General features: G+C 40.8%; 1 protein-coding gene across 2 annotated transcripts in view; it reads left to right on the plus strand.

The window, feature by feature from the left end:
• Nucleotides 1–355: 355 nt before the first annotated feature.
• Nucleotides 356–15834, plus strand: part of ccdc186 (coiled-coil domain-containing protein 186) — a 49294-nt gene continuing 33815 nt past the window's right edge. For both annotated transcript variants that reach the window (XM_080788650.1, XM_080788651.1), the window contains exons 1-6: nucleotides 356–437; nucleotides 6184–6360; nucleotides 7075–7773; nucleotides 8335–8603; nucleotides 9923–10049; nucleotides 11312–11440. In XM_080788650.1, the coding sequence (XP_080644776.1) occupies nucleotides 6214–6360; nucleotides 7075–7773; nucleotides 8335–8603; nucleotides 9923–10049; nucleotides 11312–11440 (1371 nt within the window). In that variant the 5' untranslated portion in view covers nucleotides 356–437; nucleotides 6184–6213. The remainder of the gene's footprint in view (nucleotides 438–6183; nucleotides 6361–7074; nucleotides 7774–8334; nucleotides 8604–9922; nucleotides 10050–11311; nucleotides 11441–15834) is intronic.

Here is a 15834-nt window from a genome sequence, read left to right on the forward strand (position 1 = left end):
TTCAAAATAGATAGATCATGCGCTCAAGACTGACACAGTCTGTAATTACGGAATACGGACTGACCCGCCGATGTAATATCGGCGATATTACACAAGATTCTTTACTTTATGACTATGAAATGTGTATTACATTAATAAGTGTACACTTTTCTGACGAAGAAAATTAATATATTCCTGTTGATCGCACGCACGCATATTCCTGTTGTTCGCACGCACGCACGCGCACAGTCGACGGGAATCCTGGTTTTATTCTGAAATCCTCAATAGCGGAAGTCCTGTGCGCACGCAGTGAGTGTTGACGCGCCCGGTGTAAATGTGACTGTTGGTTCAAATACACAACATCTTCTCCTCGTCACTGTAACATTCTCCTCGTATGAACATCTCCTCTGTCTCCTTGTTTACCGACCACACTCACTGGCATGGAGCTGTCTCGCACGGTGGGTCACACAACACTTAATACCTTTCTGCTGGGTAGTTTAACGACGTGTTTTTCATGTCACATAGCCTACGTCTGTCTCACACGCACACATGAAAATATTGATATTAGACTGCTGATTTAGCTGACGAGCTAAGGCACAACAATGCTAACACTGCTGATAGCCTAGCTAACGTCACTTGTCGTGCAGTGTGTGTGTGTGTGTGTGTGTGTGTGTGTGTGTGTGTGTGTGTGTGTGTGTGTGTGTGTGTGTGTGTGTGTGTGTGAGAGAGACTGTGTGTGTATAGTAGTAAAGAATTTCACAGTGTGATAATAGTGTGTATTTAGAGTACTGTCTGTCTGTGACACTATAAGTGCAGCATGATCCTGCTTCATGCTAGCTAAAGGTGACAGCTTTGTTTATGACATGCACCTGACCATCTTGTTATGATGAACAGATCAGATTAATCACTGATGAAGTTTAATATCAAAGCTTTAATCACAACTTTCAAATAGCCTTAGTTTAAATAATGGTAATATGGTAACTATTGGCAGATGTACCTCACAAGTGTTTCACTGCATAACTGTCACATTCATATCATTAGCTGCTATACTGCCAGTGGTGGAAAAAATAAATGTCTTTACTTAACAAAAGTATCAATATTGCAATGTAGGTTGTATAAGTTACAAGTGAAAGTCAGGTAATCAAAATTAACTTTTTGGAAAAGGTAAAAGTGCTCATTGTGCAGAATGTCCTATTTCACAAGTATTTGAAAATAGCCAATCTGCAACACATTGTGAGCTTGTGAGCTTGCATCTGCTATTTTCATTTTCAATTGGCCAAAGTTTAAATTGGACTGAAGTGATTAATGTATGTTTTGTCCTATATTTGTTTTTAATTACACACTGGTATCGGATCGGTAAACTGTATATCGACCAATATGCAAGTTCTGTGTAATCGGTATCGGTTGGCTGTAGCGATACATTTTAACAGCGATACGATACGTATCACGATACATGGTTGACGATACATGGACAATATTGGTTAATTATGGCGATACGATACGATTCAATGATTTAAAATCAATACAGTAACTATTTTGCAAAGAAATTAAATCTGTGTGAATGTGCATATAGTGCAGGGTTTGTAAGGGGAAAAGTATGAATATGGATATAAATATGTAAACAGTGATTCTCTGGCAAATACATAGACATTATATTTGAACACGTTTCTCCTTAAAACTGCTAAATACAAGGCACAAGTTCTTAGTATTTGATACAATCGATTATTTGCATTGCAAAATGATTACATAGTACATACCAATTATTTGCATTGCAAAACGATACGATACAAAGTCAATGTTGCTGTTTACATTTTGATATACTTTGATTCTTGAAATGAAAATAGATTTTTCGATGCAGTTACTATATCATGACACCCCTAGTATCGGTACATCTGTTTCATGTCGTTTACAACTCCATTGTACATACGTTATTATTAGAGAGGTCCCGATACTGTATCTGTATCGGAAAAGTATTGGTATCAGCCCTTATTTGTCATATCAGTTGATATCGGCATCTGCGAATATGCCAGTCTAACCACTGATCCGACACAGGGTAAAGGGTTGACACTGGCAGGTAAATATAATGTTGGGGCATGTGGAGTTTGCTATACATACAACATGAGATCAGAACACTGGTATCAGTAGTCACTTCGGTATCGGTATCGGCTAACACAGAAATTGTAATTGGATTGGGAACGAAAAAAGGGACATCCCTTATACATAACTGTCGGTTACCTGACTTTGTAAGCGCCATGTACCCAGGGGTCTGCAACGTTTTTCAGGCCAAGGATACCTTAGGGGAGAGAGAGGAAGAGGGAGGGAGAGAGAGGAAGAGGGAGAGGGAGAGAGAGATGAAGCAGAGACCGCTGCCCCCCAACTATATTGTATATAATTGTGATGCAGATTAAACTGTCTGTAGATTTCATAGATGCTGGCTTCATAGACTTGTTTGACAGCACTATTCTTGTGTAGCGTTGTGTTGGATTCATGCTAATGTGTATTTTCACACAGTTAAACTACTTTAACCATCAATACAATAGAAAGCATGTACTTGGTCTGCTCCTTTCAAAATATGATTCATGATGTGATGTGTGTCTTATAGATCTGCTATTTCCACTATTATTGGATATGTTCGGAAATATATTATGAACATGGACATGGTCATGACTATTATAAAAAATAACTATTCTATACTATAAGAACTATATATATATATATATATATATATAATATATATATATATATATATATATATAGACATAGACTATTGAGATTATCTCAAATTCTTGTGATTAAGTGATTATGTAATAAGTGAGAGGGCCTTGATGATGCAATGATGCTTTACTCTAATGCTGCTGACACAGCGGTTTCCCGCACAAGGAAATGGACATTTTACTATCTTACAGTACAGTAGCTGGTACAGTAGGTTCAAGACAAGTGCTTCCAATTACTCAAATTCCTTAACTAGGTATATGATCTATTCTATTCTGAGGTGGGGCGGAAAGGTGAACCACAAATATGTGTAAAAAGTTAAATTTAAAGGCACAGTATGTGACTTTTCCCTGAAGAAAATTAAATATGCGTAAAATTCATCTATTCGAGAAACATGTTTTATGAAATGCAAGACAGCTTTTCTTATCTCCCAAAACAAGCTCCCAGTTAGACAAAAAAACAAGATGCAAATTCAAGTTCAAACAATCCCCTATAATGTTGTTTTTTAACCAGATACTGACCAGACTTAAAAATGCTCAAACTCTGAATCAGGTTGGAATAAAACAAACGCCATGGCAGGCACCTCCTAGGTCTGTCTAGGTTTTTGTAGGTTGGTGTTGTTGTACTTTATTGTTATGTGTGTGTCGATGAATTAGATCATTAATTTAAATAGGCTACTGATATGTTCCTCTAATTATTAGAGGAACATATCAGTAGCCTATTTAAATATGTGATTTTTGAGAAGGGATTCCTGATGCCTGTCTGGATGTAATTGGCTCTGTAAGAATTCTAGGCAGTGTGTTTCTGCACAGGTAAACAGTAACACCACCACAGTGACCACAGCTATAGAGGGAAAAGATGGGTAATGTTAGCTCTGTTTGGAACCTCATATCTACGCGTTAGCTCCGAGAAGAGGTTCCGTGTCAGGATATCCCTGCATCAGTAGAACGGGACTTGAGCCGTCCAGAAACAGTGACGATAATTTTCACAGTATCGTTTCCAAAAAGTACAGGTATCAGAAACAAACTACAGATGATAAACTTAGGACAGGCACGTAACATTTTGAGATAGGGGTGAAACAACTGCTTACAAAGCTTATGAAGTCAGCCAGTACCATGTTTTCCCAATGCAATCTTACGGAAGCAGTACTGCGCATGGGTACAGTGGTTGACTGGACTACATTTTAATTTAAGCCTGATTTTAGCAGTTGTCCGTTATAAAAACCCGGTTCCGGAAATGGTTCCAAATGTGATGGAATGGATGGTTCCTCCTGTTCTTCTGGTTCCGGATCCAATTACAAATCCCTTGTTTTAGGTCTGAGGTTTTCTGTGAATGGACCAGATGTAGATGGGTAGTGAGTATCGTGCCTGAGGGTGGGTGTCGTGTGTACCTGCCTTGTATCACACCTACAAAGACTGACTCCACAAAACACAGGCGCAACTAGAATTTCATCACATTTGCATCTATGCCAGTCGCCAGACAGCACCGCACCCTCTAGTGTGTGTGTGTGCGTTACTATACCTGTGAGGACCAAAGTTTTTTGTATTGAGTTGTGCTTGAAATGTACTGTAATTCTGCAAACTGTTAATAAATACTTCAATCAATCAATCCCCACAAGTATAGTAGAATATGAGAAACAACTATTTGCTGTTGTGAGCAGTATTTTCCTGACAAGACAAATAGTTGTTTTACGGTTGAGAATCTAAATATCCTTTACAATTAAAAAACTATTGAGGTTGTCATTAGGATTAGACATTTAGAGGTTAGTTTTAGGGGGTTGGAATTAGAGTAAAACATTTATACATAGTTGTGTGCCAGTGTCATGCACCGGCGGGGGAAAAAAGCTTACATTAAAAACAACTGTAATTCGTAAAATCTTCATCCTAAAATGTGAATGTCCTCAGGTAATGCAGAGAGAGAGAGATAGATGGATGGATCTGTCCTTTGCCGCTGTGTGAATTGTATCTGGCTGTTGCCAGGACTGTCACTCTTCACATTTCACAGTCACCCGAACGCAAGCATTCAAGCAATTATGTGTTGCATAATGTGTCTGTTCACTTGGATTAATTATTAATCTGTTGGAAAATCTTCATACAGTGAATTCAAAAGAAATGGCACCCATGGTGCGCTGTGCTACTTAAAGCAACATTCAAAGAGTATACCATTTTAGCCATGGTATATGGTTTTATTATGTTTATTATTTATTATTTTCTTTACAAAGCCTAAAAAATATTCAATAGTTTAGTTTAATTTAGTTGAATTTGTTTAGTTTAGATGCTCTTGAAACATTTCTCCTGACATGACAAATGCATAGAGATTGATTAATGAATTATTTAATGTATTTTAATGATAAACCTACCTACCGACATCAATGGTAGGCAGGTTCCTTAACTGTCTACAGCCCTCCTCTGAGACACTTATAAGCACTGTAGACAGTGCTTATAATGAACGTTAGTGATGATGACCAATTATTACTTGAATATTTGGACATGGGGTTGACAAGTAAGGTCTCAGAGACACTTGCCTGGGTTATGTTCTACTTGCCCGGGTTATGTTCTACTTGCCCAAAGGTGTGGCCACTTGCACATATGGCCACTTGCCTGAAAAGTAAATCATTCATTATAAAATGATATGTACAGTACAATTTGAATTACTGTTCAATTTAACACTTTTCTTTTAAAAACTTCCTGTCAATGTCATATCTCAATTTTTATGTCAAATAGCTACATAGCTATGAATATGACTATGGACCGTTCATTCTTCATGTTTTTAAGTGTAGCAACAGTGAAAACAGCACATTCTAGGTAAACAGTTCTCTTATTTTACATTCCACAGACCACAGAGCGCTCTGGCCACGTTCAGGTGTTTGGAGTCGGACAGATATCACGTGTTGTGTTTATAGACGGTTGCGTCCCCTCTCAAACGAGCACTTGCCTGGTTGGTCGGGCAACCTGAAAGCCAGGGGCAGGTGGGCAACCCTTAGTGTCAACACCTGATTTGAGTTCGCAGAAAAAGTGGCTTAAAATTGGGTTCTATAGAAACTAGAAAGCAGTTCCCTCTGGTCAAAGCCTTTTGCCATATTTTAGTCATCTGAAATGTCTAGTTTTGGAGAGGCGCTAGCCCCTCCTATGTCCAGCTTTGAGTGTTTTGTGCTTTGTGTATTTTCTCTGTTTCCTAATTATGTAATTATTTCAAAGATTTTCAAACGAATAAAAAAAATGAAACGGAAATGAAAAATAAATGTATTTTAAATGGCAGAAATTCCATAAAATATATTAAAACGCTTTTTAAGAAGTAGTGAAAATAGCTGATGTACAAGCTCACAACGCGATACATTTTGTGACGTTGTGAGCTTTTTTCCCCACTTGTTTTTGGTCCCGGGAGAGACATCCAATTTTCTCTTTTGGGAACCCGTGCCCTAGGGGGTCCCGGACCCCCTGCCCAGTTGAAGGAAACCTAGATCTAAGTTGTTCTCCTCCTTGTTGTCCACAGATGTGGAGTTGAGAAGGTTCCCATGCTGTCATGATGGAAGGTTCCACAGAGAGGAGCTCCGTGGCAGAGGAAGAGCTGGACACCTCGTCTCACACACGTAAAGAAGAAGAAGACAACTGTCTGGACAGTGGACATGAGGCAGAGCAGGAGGAGGACCCAGAGCAACGTGATGCACAGGTACGGCTGTCACCGTTACACATAAGTTCACGGTCACAATTAATAGCGATTAACTATTTAATTGTGTTTTTTCCATTGAACATCGGAATGTTTAGTATTTCTGTTTGCCTTTTAGGCATCGTAATAAAAATATGCACAAAATAGCAGACATAGTTGATCTATTTATTTTATTTGATTTGTATTGACATTTTTCAACATGGAAACGATTGACGATTATGCAAAAATAATTGTGTAGGCGATTATGTAATAATTATGACAGACCTAGCTGTCACCTGTCAGTCAAATAATGGTGATTAACAACATTGTTATTGAACATTATTGGAACATTATGAATGAACACGTTCATTTCTGTTTGGCTTTTAGGCTTCGTAAATAAAAGTTGCACAACAGGGCAGATAGCCGATCTACAAGCTCAAAATGCATCACATTATGATCCGTTTTGACCGTGTACATTTGCAATGTCTACTATTGCAGATTGCAGAAAACTTACATGGAAATGATTATGCTGATTCTGCTAAAATCTGTAATTGCGATTATGTAATCATTGTGACACACAATTCAATGTATTTATTTATTTTCAATTTACTTATAATGACAAGCGCGCAACACAAAGATCAATCGACTATTTCATTAAAATGATCAATAACTGTTTTAATAATCAGTAATATATCAATAATTTATTAGTTTGATTAACTATCGCACCCACCTCTACAGGTCAACGGCGAAGGTACCATGGTCACGGGCGGAGCGGAAACCCAGACAGAATCGCCACGAGTGCCGAGTCAGACGGAGTCAGAGGGTCGGGCTTTGACTCCTGAAGAAGACTACGGCGACGGTGGTGGTAAAGTGTCGGTCGAAGATCACCTACCGCCGGCGCCCGCCACAGCCGCCACCGTCAGCGTGGTAGAGAGCTCGTCACTGTCTGTTCTGGAAGGAATGTTGGAGAGCACACTGACTCTGGGGACGGTTAAAGACCCTCCCTGCACTTTGGACATGGTGAAAGACCCTCCCTGCACTCTGGACATGGGGACAGACCCTCCCTGCACTCTGGACATGGGGACAGACCCTCCCTGCACTCTGGACATGGGGACAGACCCTCCCTGCACTCTGGACATGGGGACAGACCCTCCCTGCACTCTGGACATGGGGACAGACCCTCCCTGCACTCTGGACATGGGGACAGACCCAGACAGAGCGCTGCAGCCGCTAAGCTTAGCTGACAAACCCGCCGCAGAGCCGTCGCTAGCAAGCGACCGCGTTATGACCGCCACCATCCCCACCTCCCCACCGCCGTCCTCTTCTTCCCCCTCGCCCGATAACTCGCCCACTAACTCCACCTCCACCTCGGGGATCTCCAACGGGCCCTCCACCCCCGGGTCGGACACTGGCATGGCGTGCAGCCCACAGACCAAGGTTAGTTAGTATTCACCTTTTATTCTTGGCCCTTCTCCAGGGCAGTGCCATTGCCCTTCTCTGCTGCTCCATTCAATTTCTGGTCACTTCCTAGATTTAGCTGAAACAAGCAGACCATGGCCTTATAGCACTGACAAAGGTCCCAGAACCGAAACACACCTGCAGTCAACCTGGAGACAGGACAAAGAAAGGCACAGTTTCCCCTGTAGTTTGACTTGATTAGAAATATATTATTTTGTAATAAATATCCACAGGTCAGACAAACTAGACAGATTTTTCCCCATTCCAAATTAAGAACTCATTCTACAAATGCCTTCTAAATCAGTATTTCTCAAACTTTTGAAATGTATTTGGAGTGGACCCCATCATCAAAAACAGCAGATGTACAGCTGCAAGCTTGTAGATCTGCTATTTTTGAGAACCACTGTTCTAAACCCTAAGAGCTTTCTAAAAAAAACAGTATGGAGTATAGCTAAAATCTAAAATGAGAGATGCTTTCCCTGGTTTGAATGGGCCAACTAAAAGTTTATTTATTTCTAAACCATTCTCACCCGGCTGTAGACACCGACCTCCCTGCGGAACAACAACAGCTGTTCGTCCAGCAGCCCGTACGACACGGACTGCAGCCGCAGGCTCATGTCTCAGATCCAGCGCTGTGCCTCCCAGGAGTCTCTGCTGCTGGACGAGCTGGAGTCAGAGCTGCTGGGCCACTGCTCGCCCCCCAGCCGGGGCGGCCAGCTCCCAGCGGTCAACGGTCTGTCTCTGGAGGACCACGACGGCTCCACGGTGGCGTTTCAGAAGTATGCACAGCAGGAGAAGGCTATCAAGAGGTGAGCAGCAGGTTGCACCGCACCGCACTGCACTGCCGGGCAGAAACCTTGTGTGTCCATGATGTTGCATCTTTTTTCATTATTATGTTTTAAAATAAATGTACACATTGACTGCCAGGAAATAAAATAAATACATTTCCTGAAACGGTCGGTTCCAAATGTGATCAATCCAATGTTTCATCCGGTTGCTTGAGATGATCACTTTAGTTTTTTGCATATTCTTGAGAAAAGAAAAAATATATATATTTATATACATTTAAAAAATAAAACACTTTAAATGCAACACATCGTGACACTTAGACTTAGATAGCATTTTATACAGAGTCATACAAACTTCCTTTTTATGTAGTCATAGCACTTTATAGTATATATGTATAGTATAGTACCGGTATGTATAGTTTATATGTATAGTTTAATTAAATAGATATTCCACGGTTACGCCCTTAGCTTATGCATGTTTCATGATAACCACTTTTTTATGTATGAGATGTATTGCCATGGTTTTTGTTTTGTTGCTTATTGTAAGTCGCTCTGGATCAAGAGCGTCTGCTAAATGCCTAAATTATAAATTGTAATTGACACGTTTTGACATTGTAGATCGGCTATTTCCACTATTCATGTTCAAGTATTAGTATAAATTATTAAATACAATTATGTAAGTTATTTTGTCATATCTGCTCTGTGCACCTTTTGTTTACGAGGCCTAAAAGCCAAATAGCAATGTAATTTCCATTCATAATCCTGCTTTTGTCTAGCTACTTTATTCAGTCTCAACTGTCCATACCCAGGGAGCCAAACTGGAGACTGCAAATGGCACTGGCACCACAGATTCCTTAAGACATTAAGCCTGGCAAAAATGCTAATAATCGGCTTCAATTAAATTCAATATACCAACCCACTGGGGAGGAAAGTGCACGAGAACACCCATGCAAGTCCCAGTCTGCTGAGCGCTACTGTGCCTTCCTGACTCGAGAAGGGCAGTGGTTCTCAAACTGGTTCATGTCAACAACCCCTAAAATTATATGTATTTGGCTGCAGATTGTAGATCTTGTAGATTGGCAATTGTTTTGGCTCTAGCCGGCAAAAAAAAAATCTAACAATTGTAAGAATCTATCCTAAAGTGTGTGTGTGTGTGTGTGTGTGTGTGTGTGTGTGTGTGTGTGTGTGTGTGTGTGTGTGTGTGTGTGTGTGTGTGTGTGTGTGTGTGTGTGTGTGTGTGTGTGTGTGTGTGTGTGTGTGTGTGTGTGTGTGTGTGTGTGTGTGTGTGTGTGTGTGTGTGTGTGTGTGTGTGTGCGCGTGCACGTGGCGTGCACGTGTAGGTTGCTGGATGACAACAAGAAGCACCAGGAGCTGATCGTGGGCATCTGTTCAGAGAAGGACAACATGAGAGAGGAGCTGAGGAGGAGAGCAGAGACAGAGAGACAACACATCAACACCGTACATAAGGTCTGTCGCTGACTCAAAACAACAGATCACCGAAGTCTGGCGTAATTTACACATCCGGATATGGATGTGAAGAATCAACCTACGGCAAGAAACTGTTACTGTCGCCTTTTTTTTACCCATACCCCTGACAATAATCGGCAATCTCGTTTATTTGTTTTGGACCACAATGCTTATAAGAGACTATTTTAAGCTGGCCTAATGTTATTCTCAATAGAGAATTTACTTCCACAACCCAGAGGATGAGCGAGTAACGTCAGGACTTCAGTACTCTATTATTGAATATCCCAACTCCAATCAGAGCTGCACCCACCTTCACCACGTTCAGAAGCACACTCAAAACCCACCGTTTCAGACTTACTGATGACGGAACGTTCCGCCAGGAGCAGTAAAACTTATTTTGGGGATGTTTTTAATTAATTAGGCTCTAAACAAACATTAAAAAACAAAAACAGAATAGAATTAGGCGGGTAATGTGAGTTCTAATAGGTGGGTTTTGAGGGAGGTTTTAAACAGAGCGATTGATTGATTGATTGCATACTTTATTAATAGTTTGCAGAGGTATACTGTAGTTATACAACAATGCTAAGAGGATAACCCAAAAAGACCGGAGGCCTTGTTTCCATTGTGGGCCTGTATTCCATTCATCAAGACATATTATAAAGACATACAATATTATACAAAGGTAGCTTTGCGGTGCGATACTAATCTGCCTGGGGCAATATGCATATACATTGCAAAGGCAGATGAAGGCTGGCAGGCTAATACAAGAGATCAAGGGGTTGGGGGCGGCATTGATGTGACTCACAGTCCCAGTCCCTGACTGTGTGCATAATGTGTCATTGTTCCCTGATCTCAAAACATTGTTTTGTGCAGATACCCTATAATACACTGAATTTTGGTTTGTTCACTGTTGAATGCAGAAAACAATGTTGCACATTAAGCTCATCATCCGGGGACCCCTCAATTTTTGTAAAAATGTGGGGACCCCCTTTCGAGGGTTGTGACCCCAAGTTTGAGAACCACTGCACTAGAGGTCCTGTTAAGCAGGTCAACACAGGTGTGGTCACTGTGCAACCTGTTTCTATTTATAACCCTGTGGAATTCTGAACCACACCTTTATCGAACATACATGTTCTTTGTTAAATATGATATGTTCTGGAATTAATGTTTCTCTCCTCTCCTCTCCTCTCCTCTCCTCTCCTCTCCTCTCCTCTCCTCTCCTCTCCTCTCCTCTCCTCTCCTCTCCTCTCCTCTCCTCTCAGCTGGAGGGCAGGTTGGAGGAGCTGTTGAAGGAGCTGAGGGAGTCGAGGGACAAGCAGGTGCTTCAGGAACAGGCTGCTAAGGCAGCTCTGCAGCAGGTCCACAGAGACGCTGCCTACCGCCTGGAGCAGGTAAAAACCCACAAAAAGAGTGTTTGATTGGACACATCACAAAAAATAAAAAGCCCACAGGAATCGAACAGGGTTTCGGAGTAGGTGTGCAGGAGGAATTAAAAGCGGGAAAGCATCTCTGTTTTAGCTAAAGGCCTATATTTAGCAACATACGTTTTCCAGAAAACTCTAAAAAAAGCTGGTCTCAAGACAGAATCTGTCAGCACCACTTAACCAACATGTTATGCCGTTGTTAGTAGGAATAAACTCAGAAGCACCTGGGAGGAAGAGGGATAACAAAGGAGAGGAGCAAAATTGAGTTCCTGTCTCTATACAAATAAAAAGAGGTGGTGCCCCAGAGGCAAAAATAAATAATACATTTTAATTTTTAAAATATGAAAAGATGTCTGGTGACTCAGTAAACATGATAGTAAACGATGTATTTAGTTGTTGATTGACTGACTGATTGATTGAATGAATACTTTATTAACAGTTTGCAAACAGTACAGCAAAGTACAAATATGCATTCCATTCAATCCATTGTGGTCCTCTACTAGTTTGTACCTGTAGAAGAATATGAGTTTTGACCTGGGTGTGAACCTGTATTATTTCTCTATGTAGACAGAATGGGTCATGGTCAAGTGTATTCAACTGCAGCACATAGCAGCAGGGTAACAGAGCCTTCATTCAACATTTATTTTGCTCTTCTAGTAGAAGAACTGTCCTGAAAGCCCAAAGACACTTGCCAGTTATTGACTTTGGCAACCAAAGCAGCGTGACTCCACAGAGTCTGCATTCCTCTCTCGGGTTGGACAGCGGTCTTGTAGATCAGTGGGTTGGAATCCCCAGTTGGGTCTCCAAATGATTGGCGTAATACGCAACGTTGTATTCTCACAAAACAAACCAATACAGTATATGTTTATTAATCAGGGTATCTGCACATTTCTAAAGTGGCAATTTCAGGAATATATGAAGACCTTTTAAATACCTTGCACATGATTTTGATGATGTATAAAATAATACTAATACTGCATAAAACGTTATTGGCAAACTATACTATAAAAATGGTCAAACATTGGGCAATTGCCAGATATAACATAAGTAAGAGGCACAAGCTGACAACGCCTTGCATTGCAAGGCGTAGTAAGCTTGTAGATCGGCTATTTTCACCATATTTCTCTGTGGAACCGAGTCAAACTAAATATGCCTCAACTCCTACAATAGAGGGTATGCGCATGCATAAAGTGAGTGGCAAATCGTGTGGTAAAGTGAGTGTCAAAGTGAGTTTAACGGCATTCAACGTCATTTAATGCATCGGATAGGACTGTTCTGTTTGGATGTATGGGCTGTCAAGGCCAGAAAGTAGTTTTTTGCCACTCGGTAGGTGTTTGCGCATAACTTCCGGGTATGATGATGATGTCCAAGTACTTGTCAATTCCAAGTGCTTGTCAGGGTGGGGGGGGGGGGCCCAGTCCAAATATGATAATTTTAGGGGTTGCAGGCCCGCCGCCCAAAAAGTTTGAGAACCACCGGGTATATACAGTATTCTTGTAGATCTGTGATTTTTGCCAAATACACACTCCAGAATAGAGAGAAACATGAAGTCATTCTGCATTTAAAATCACAAATGTCATTTTTTTTGCTGCTAATCATAATATCATTTAGGCAGCATTATGTCCAAAGCTACAAGCAGAGCGGTCTCGCACACTCTCGGCCACGTCGTTTGACCTAATGGCTTGTTCAGTGAACAGCAGAGAGACGAGCACATTTAATTATTTTCACCAAATCTGTAGGGTTAACACGGCACTGAGGCGCTTCCGGCTGCCGCCAACAGTCTGGTCACACTTTACAACGTTCAATATCATTGTTCAGTGGACCACAAAAAAGGAACATGGGGTTTAGCAGCGGATCTGGTTTCTTGGAAAGCTTTACTTTAATGTCAGCACTCAGGCTGCAGGCCTTCAGAACTGCAGTTTATGTCTGAAGGGATTAGCATTAAAATGGGCTGAGATCTATTGCACAATACTGCAATATCTTTGTCCAGTGTCCATTTTGGTGATGAAAAGGTTTCGTCGACTACCTTTCACTGACGAAAACAAAATAAAAACTCATCATCAGGAAACGGACTAGTGAAGAAACACAGGGAAGGTTGCTGTATATTAGATTAGTCGATGGGTGGCTCTTCCAAGAGAGAATAAAAACTAAGCTATGATGACTAAAACTGACTGATATATTTTGACAATCTTGACAACATGTAGCTCGTGCAGAAGAGATCCAGTTGAAGAAAAGTAATTTTTTGCTTGGTTGCATGTGGGTGTCATGCTCGGGCATAAATCAGGCATTATGACGCCATATAATAGTAGTCCGCCAAAATACATTTTAGTCGACTAAATCACCTGTAGATATAAATTCAATTCAAACTAATTCAAACTAAATGGAATTTAAAAGACTATGACAGTATGACTATAACTGAATCAAAATTAGCTGTCAATTATACCACTGCCTCTTGTCTTGACATGTGAATAAGTCTTTGTCTGTTACAGATAATACACACACACACACACACACACACACACACACACACACACAACTCTCACTTTGTACACAGACATTTTCTCACACTCTCTCTCTCACTGTCTTGCTAGAACCAACATAGTTGGCCAGACGTGAAGCAGCCAGGCCTGTCACAATTCTTACACAATCACGTCACAATCGCAACTATTTGAGATAATTTCAATGATTTTTGCATAAATCATCATAATCGTTTCCACGTTTGCAAAATGATTTGTGTGACAATAAATTGTCAACTTAATCAATTTTGGGCGGGAACCCCTTTTGGTGTTAGCATTATGTTATGCTTTAGCTATTGAAAAATAGCAGATCTACAAGCTCATAGCATGCCACCGAGTGGCGCGCTACGAGCTTGAGGGTCTGCTATTTTTGAAAAATCAAGAACGACGAACGACTGACAGAAACATAGCTTTTTCAGAAAACTGTCAGGATGTAGAAGACATTTTTTAGAATCTGATCTCAGGTCAAAATGGGTTAAATTTAGTGAAATGGTGACAGCCCTGGAAGCAGCAGGGTTTTGTCTGGCGTGCTGTTGGAACAGTGTGGGGTGATGTGTTGAGCGTGGGGAATGAACATAGATAGAGACAGAGAGCAGCTCTTCAATGACCCGTGCAGCGAGCAGCTGGACCGCCATGGACATGATGATGGCTCACAGCAGGGGTTGTTTTTTACCACTCACTTCACTTTTCCGCAGTGTTAGTTTTGTCGAATAAAACTATGACGGAAAATGTTCGTCGACTACCTGTTTTTCCACTGACGAAAACGACATAAAAACTAGGCTATGATGACTCATGAGAATTTTCTGAAAGATTTGAGGCACATTTTAACAATTTTTCAAAAATAGCAGACCTACAAGTTCATAGCGCGCCACTCGGTGGCGCGCTATGAGCCATTATCTCATATAATGAGTCATTATATACCAGCTTGCATTACGTTTGATTTTGCACCCGATCAACCGGAATAAAGCATAATCTTAATAATAATAATAATCTTTATTGTCCCGAAGGATATTTGTCTTCACAAACTGTTCAACACCCACATCAAAAACAACACAGAGCACATAAGACCAAGACAATACAAAAAACAAAAACAAAACATGAGGTCCCCACTGTGTACAGAACCATCCTATCGGCGGGGCAGTTTGTTTAATGCCGCGATGGCTGAGGGGACTAAAACTGACCTTTTTCCATGGCAAGGTTCTGTATCTTTGTCCAGATGGCATGAGGTTAAAGAAGCGATACAGAGGATGATCAGTGTCATTTGATATCCAGAGTGCTAGTCATGTGATGGCCTTATTGTTCATATCAGAAAGTGTGGGTGTAGGAAGTCCGATGATTTTGGAAGCAATACTGAAAAGTTTGTTCCTATTAGGCATGGACAGTATGGTGTAGAAACATGCAGAACAGTACAACAGAACAGGTTGAATAATGCTTTTGTACAATAATAGCAGAAGATGAGGAGCAACAGATAATGATCTTAATTTACGGATTACATGGAGTCTTTGCTGAAAGCGTGACTGGATAGATGTAATGTGTTGATCAAACCTAAGTCTATTGTCCAGTGCGAGTCCAAGATATGTGAAGCTGTCAACCTGTTCTACTGTTTTACCATTAATGAGGAGTGGGTTAAGTCCAGTGTTGGTTGTTGTTTCAATGACCAGTTCTTTTGTTTTGACCACATTCAACTCTAGATAGTTGTCAGTGCACCACTGTGTGAAATGAGAAATGGTATTCTGATAGACCGTAATAGAGTTATTGTCATGGAGCAGTCCGAGAATGGCATCAGAGTATTTAAAGTATGTGATGTTAGTGGGTGAGGGGCTAATACAGTAATTTGTGTATAGA

Source organism: Protomyctophum bolini, assembly GCF_963924005.1.
Source record: "Protomyctophum bolini genome assembly, chromosome: 18".
NCBI classification, from domain to species: Eukaryota; Metazoa; Chordata; class Actinopteri; order Myctophiformes; family Myctophidae; genus Protomyctophum; species Protomyctophum bolini.